This window comes from Rhineura floridana, chromosome 1 (genome assembly GCF_030035675.1).
Source record: "Rhineura floridana isolate rRhiFlo1 chromosome 1, rRhiFlo1.hap2, whole genome shotgun sequence".
Classification (NCBI taxonomy): domain Eukaryota; kingdom Metazoa; phylum Chordata; class Lepidosauria; order Squamata; family Rhineuridae; genus Rhineura; species Rhineura floridana.
In genome coordinates, this window is record NC_084480.1 from 35,185,025 (window position 1) to 35,191,670 (window position 6,646).

A 6,646-nucleotide genomic window follows, 5' to 3' on the forward strand; every position below is an offset into this window, starting at 1 on the left:
AGAATCTTCCACAGAGTTCTGCAGCAGTCATGCAGTTCAACGTTTACTCTAAATACGCAAGAGACAGATTTACCTAGATACAAGTTTCCAGAAAATTACTTAGGAAATCTCCAGGTTCCCAAGGAGTTGCAGCATGACTGTTCTCAGAACATTTATTACTAGTGGTCCATTAACTAAGCTCTTAGAGAAATGTGCTACCTTGTTAAAGGCATCTTCTCTTCCAGCACAAGGGCTGAACACAATCTGTTCCATGAAAGTTTTTAAAGAAAAACAAGTTACTTACACAGAAATATAATCTCTCAGACCTCACCATGTTTATTCTTAAAGCAGTAAGGTTCTTTCCCTTTTAGGTAGATGCAGCAAGGTAAGACGACAGAAGAGACAGCCTTGAGAAATCTATTCAGGTCTGCTCCCATACAAAAGAGAGTTTTGTGTTATCTTAAAGACTAAGGCTGCAACCCAATACATGTCTACTCAGAAGTAAGCTCCACTGTCCAATGGGCCTTACTCCCAGGTAAGTGTATTGGATTGCAGCCTAACAAACTTATTATGATATAAGGTTTCATGTATACAGTCCACCGCATCGGGTACATAAAATGTGATCCTAAGTTACATGTGCAGATACACATGGTTGAGAGGAGAATGTCAACAGTGAGATCAGAAGTAAATAAAATGTGGATAGTTCAGACAGTGATCATTCCATAATTAACAGTGGTAATTCACAAAAGAGTAGTTGGTGATCAATATCCTGACATTGGTAAGCCAATTAATGTAGTATTTTTTTTAAAAAAACAACCCTTTGTCCCAGTTCAATCCACAGGACATAGAATTAAATCTCCTCATGAATTGTTTCACATTCCAGTTTCCTTTTGAAGTTTCTTTGTTCAAAGATAGCCACTTTAAACATCAGTCAGTTTTCAGGGAGGCTGAAGTCTTCCCCCACTGGTTTCTTAATATTACCATTTCTGACGTCAGATTTGTGTCCATTTATTATCATACTTTGGACACATAATGAGAAGGCATGATTCACTAGAAAAGACAATAATGCTAAGCAAAACAGAAGGGAGTAGAAAAAGAGGAAGGCCAAACAAGAGATGGATTGATTCCATAAAGGAAGTCACAGACCTGAATTTACAAGATCTGAACAGGATGGTTTATCACAGATTCTATTGGAGGTTGCTGATTCATAGGGTCACCATAAGTCAAAATCAACTTGAAGGCACATAATTATTTTGGAGAGAGACAGGCCTATTTGCCCTACATATAATGAAGGAGAGTGTGGATGGCATAAAATGAGATATGCCACACTGGAAAATGAATTAATCTCTGTTGTTGGGGATGACCTTGCTAGGCCTTGTAACAGTGTTGCCATAGCAGAGATGGGGACAGATTTGGCATTTGAGTCCAATGAAGGGAGTCAGGTCCCTGTGTCAGAATCTCTGTTACACGGTGTGTCATTACTGGTGAGTAGCCGTTTTAGGTTGGGGGGCTGCCTGAAAGCAAGTACAGGCCTACCACCCAAGGCCTGTGAGAGGGAAGTGTCATTAGCCAGGATTTGCTGTAGATCATTAGCAACACTTCTGAGTGGTTTCAAGAGGGACTTGTAAGTGATAACAAGTAGCATTCTGTCATTTTCTATTCTAGATCTGCCCTGTGGTAGATTATCTCCGAGTTGTAGGCTTGTCTTATTTGTTTTTTCACTTTGTCAGGCAGTTACTATGGTCTGAGAAATGTCAGATAAAAGTCTTAAGTTGTAAAACCTAGTATCTGGAATCCCACATAAAGAACCAACCTTCTATACAGTCATGCACCTGGCAAAAATTCTCCACAACAAGCCAAAACATTTATTACACAATTTAGTTTTTTTAATTAAAAAATAAAATCCAAACTACCTAAGCTATCACACATAATGGGAACCCTACAACCTCAACCCTCGCTGCACTAGGCTCCTCTTTGGAGGAAAGATGGGCTATAAATTAAATAAATAAACTAACAATACTGTTAGTTTACTGTTATCCAGCCATACACTGACCTAGGCAGGAGAGTTTTATGCAGCCTTCTTTCTGCCCCACAAAATCCACATATATAGTACAATTCTGTGGTGATCTAGAGGCTTTTTCCACCATCTATAACTCAAGGAATATGTTCATCATGTCACTAGCCAGTGCACCAGCACACAACTATTTCCAGCACATCATCAGAGAATGCAGAAACATGCAAATACCTTCTCAACATCACAAGAAAAACTCTGCATGGGCCCTCCAGATGGCCTTAACACTAGATATAATCAGGTACTCACCAGGAACAACAGGCCACATAATAGGCATATGGACATGGGCCCCAGTCACTGCAGAAGACCCAGATGCCACCTTTGTCGTGGGCAATACTATCACAGGACCTAGTATCATTTATAACACTAGGGATTCATTCATCTGTTTATCTTGCAGTGTGATGTATGCCATCCTCTACAAGCAATGCTCTTCTGCATTATATATAGGGCAAACCAGTTTATTTTCATAAGAATAAATGGACACAAAACTGACATCAGAAAGGGCAATATTCAAAAACCAGCAGGGGTGGGAAACACTTCAACTTCCCAGGACACCGTATAACAAAGGACCTCCAAAGGGAACACGAAAGTGCTTAATTCCAATTCATCAAAAGGGCTAATGCTATCTTCTGTGAATTGAACCAGGGAAAAGGTTTTTTTAAAACCATACTTCATGTGTTAATCGGTATACTAATGCGAGGATATTGATCAGCAATTACAGTTTGATTAATTATGGGATCACTGCCTTTACTTTTCTGCATTTCATTTCCTTCTGACATTATTTACAATTTCCCTCCTCCTTTTAAATATGTTGGTATATACATCTTCACAAGATGCGCCTGGTGCCAACACTGTTATCTTTTCGGTGCCAGGTCAAAAATTTCCTCTTCTCCCAGGCATTTTAGCATGTGTTTTTAAATTGCTTTTTAAAAATGTGTTTTTAAATTTGTATATTTGTTTTTAATGTTTTTAATTGTTGTAAACCGCCCAGAGAGCTTCAGCTATGGGAAAGTATACAAATGCAATAAATAAATAAATAACTCAACATTTCATAACATCTAATGAAATGGGACAGTTGTCCGCAAAACCTTACACCGTAATAAACTTGTTAGGCTTTTAAGGTAACACTTACTTAAAGCAACTTTACCAAAGGCCCCAAAAGTGACTTTTGCCCTGGCCAATAAAAGCACAATCCACTTCAAAACAAACCACCAAAAGATTCTAACTCCTAGTAGCAGAATTAAACCACCCTTACCTATAGATATCATGGACCCATTTATTCACACAGGCCATTCATATGAGATGTTGACAATCTGAGAAACCAAGCAGTGAAATTACTAGGAATCATAATATAAGTGCCACAGGTACAGCCTGCACAGATATGGGTCACATGAGTCGGCATCTTTTCTTATATTCCAGAAGTCGTCAACCAGTTTATAAAAATATCAGCACCAGCACAAGGAGACACAGCAATTTCTTCTATGCAGCATATCAAGACATGAACACTTTATGACTAAATGGTTTGCAATTTACTAACTAGTAGGCAAGGATTAACTATTAAGTGGCAACATTTATTTTGAAAGACAGGAAAAGTAACTGGCTTAAAAAACATAGCACTGATTTATGCTCCAGGCTCAACAGGCAGGCAACAGAAAGCACAGCAGCACACATGCACACTGAATCACATGTGTTTCTTTACCACCAGTTAGAAAGACCTTGTTTTCATTTACTTTAGATTTTAAAAGTCAACAAACACGTTACTGTCAAGTTCTTATTTCAAGTAAAAGCAATTCAGATTTATAGTTACCAGAGCTTTTATGAACCTGAAAAGTTCTCCAACCTTGAAGCAAACACCTGATACAATCTCTTTTTGTACAAACAGGGCCAACAGTCATTAAAAGCTGCTAAATGTTACTGCTGAATACCAAACTACTCAGGTGAGGAACTACACATGACCAAGTTTCAGTTCAATGCACTCAAGCGTCCCTCTATTTATACATTTAGGAGGAAAGCTAGTGACCCAGGTCAGAGTCTAATAGAAGTCTAATAACCAAATGAGTGGGGCTATAATCCTCTTTTAGGAAAACCACTCTTGGTCATTGGCCTTTGATAGTTTTCAGTCTGATAAAAAGCATGGAACGTGTGAAATGTGCCTCTCTACAATTACCCTACCATGTCAACGTAACAGGGAAAGAGCTCTAAAGTGATTTCTGAAACTGATGCTAAAAGGACCTTTACTGAACATCCAAGTTTCACTTATTCAGAAAGAACAAACAATTCCCAATACCTGCAAGAGGGCTGGAAACACACAAATGTATTGGGAGGGTGATATCATTCACTTTAACCCGAGTACCTACCAGATAATCCATGAAACAGAATAACAACTAGGATTAGGCGTTAACAGGTCACAGAGTACTGCTTCTTATCAAGCAATCTCAAGCAGGGTGAAAGCGTCTGGAGACTGATAAGAGGTGGCTGTCGTCCCAGCAACTGGAGGTTTTTAGGAAAGGAAAAATCTCAGGGAGCCCCGGAACTATGGAGCTGCTGCCGCTGTCAGAAAGGTTCCTGGGGAAAGGGAGCAGGGAGATCTCGGTCAAGGGGTCTCACTAGTTGGATGGGCAAGGGATGGATCTCCGAGGGTATCTCTGCAGCGCTGCTTCACCAGCGCTGTCTCGGCACGCTCCCCTCTTCACTCCGTTACAGCAATCACCCAGCAACGGTGGCAGTGCAGCTTCTGCAGTCAGACCCAGGAGATGGCAGAGAAGCAAAACAGCACCCAACCCAGCCAGGCGCCCGCGCAACCCACTGCAGCGCCCGATGTTTCAGGAACACGGAGAGTTTCCCCTGTAGCGTCACTGTCAGCTGATCATGCACGTGAGACGGCAAGAGAACGCTCTTAAAGGCACACGCATACTTTCTCAGGCTTCCCACTGTGTGGAGTGAGGGTGCATAGCCGGAAGAGAGCGGGGAGAACTCTAGGGGGAGGGAACGAGGGGGTCAGAGAGGGGCACGCTATGGGTCGAAGTGAAGGGACAGGATGAAGGATGAGGCAGAGGGAAGAGGAATGAGTGAGAGGGCTGCAATGAAATAGGAGCGGAAAGGTAAGGATGCGCGTGGGGAGGCAGATTCTAAAGCTGGGCCGGTGCAGACCCAGAGTGGGGTAGCTGTGGCCCTCCAGATGTTGTTAAACTCCAACTCCCATCAGCCCCAGCCAGCACGGCAAATGGTCGGGAAGGAGGGAATTGTACTCCAACAGCTTCTAAAATTTCCCCATCCATGCCATAGACTTCGCAATACCACAAGTTGCTTACAGCTGAGGGCATAGAGTGGAAATGAGGTGGGTCGCAAGGGGAATTTGGAAAAGTATGGAAGATGCTGTGAGGTACGCCGGTCGAAGAGGAAGACATGGGGGACTGCAGGAGGAAGGAAGCTGGACAGCGAGGGACACATTCTAGGACTGTGGCAGCCCGATTCTATGCATACTTTTTCGAAAATAAACTCCACTGAAATGAACATGCATAGGATCCGGCTGCAGGGCATAACCACACTTAGAAAGCAGTAAAAACCAGTAGGATTGGGAGAGCTTGCAAATGAGTTAAAAAGAAGTTCGTAGAGCACGCTGCCCAGGGGATTGGGAGACCAAACTGCAAGAGGGAGTTCTGTTTTACAATCTGCATCCTCCCTCCCCCGCCTCCTCTGTTAACCGGCATCATCTGGCATCAACAGTACTTTAGCCACACATTCACTCAAAAGTTGCAAGGGCGGTACAAATTCACGTTTTGTCACTTCTTCCCATCCCCACATGATATGCTGTATTACATGGAGTTGGGATTTAGCGGGTTGTTAGACACCAGAGCTGTTAGGCGAACAGCACTCAGTGCTAGCTTGGAAACGGAGCGGTTGGATTACAGGAAAACTGAAAGCCGCACCTAGAATTTCCTGCCGAGTTGCTGTGGTCATCCTAATAAAATAACTTTACCTATCAAAAGCACACATCGCTTGTTTGTCATCAGCCCCCTACCGGCAGTTTGGCACACCTTCCCGCCAGCAAAAAAACCTCTGCTGTGTAACTTTTTGATACCAATGCATGTGATGTAAACTCCCCGTCTCCCCGCCCCCGGGAGTGCAGTCCTATTCCCACCAGGGATGTAGTCGTCCGTATCAAGGGGGGGTTGTAGACCCCTTACTTTTGGGGGGGACAAGGTCCCTATGTGTGGGCCAATCAGCATGAAAGGAGAATATGTTAGTCACTGAGAAGCATCTTCTCACTGGGCTAACAATATGCTTCCTTGTCTTCTGGTGTTATTGAAGCCAATCAGAGTGAAAGGAGGCGAGTCAGTCAGTGACAAGACTCTTCGCAGTAGCTAACACATACCTCCCTTTCATGCTGATTAGCTCCTGTGAGAAGTGGGCCTCATGGCAAAGTACAGTACCTTGGTCTCCTGAATCCTAGTCCCATACTTGGCTTCATTTCAGAATTCTTAAAATCAAAACAGTTCTGGTAATGTTTAGTTAATCCTGAGAGAGAGGCTGAGCAGGAAGAAGCCTATGCACACACCACTTTTATTTTGGTTCTGTAATTGCAGAAGAGATAGT

The 6,646-nt window shown here is 42.7% G+C and overlaps 1 protein-coding gene and 1 long non-coding RNA gene across 3 annotated transcripts in view; both read right to left on the minus strand.

Annotated features, from left to right (window-relative positions):
* LOC133380513 (uncharacterized) overlaps positions 1-211 on the minus strand; it is a 72,079-nt gene extending 71,868 nt beyond the window's left edge. Inside the window, exon 1 of the long non-coding RNA XR_009761460.1 lies at positions 74-211. This is a non-coding gene — a long non-coding RNA (uncharacterized LOC133380513). The remainder of the gene's footprint in view (positions 1-73) is intronic.
* ARL15 (ADP ribosylation factor like GTPase 15) overlaps positions 1-5,243 on the minus strand; it is a 266,297-nt gene extending 261,054 nt beyond the window's left edge. Inside the window, exon 1 of one of the 2 annotated variants that reach the window (XM_061617872.1) lies at positions 4,408-5,231. In XM_061617872.1, the coding sequence (XP_061473856.1) occupies positions 4,408-4,419 (12 nt within the window). In that variant the 5' untranslated portion in view covers positions 4,420-5,231. Of the gene's footprint in view, positions 1-4,407 lie in introns of both variants that reach the window. The other variant, XM_061617882.1, reaches the window with a different exon arrangement.
* Positions 5,244-6,646: the final 1,403 nt, after the last annotated feature.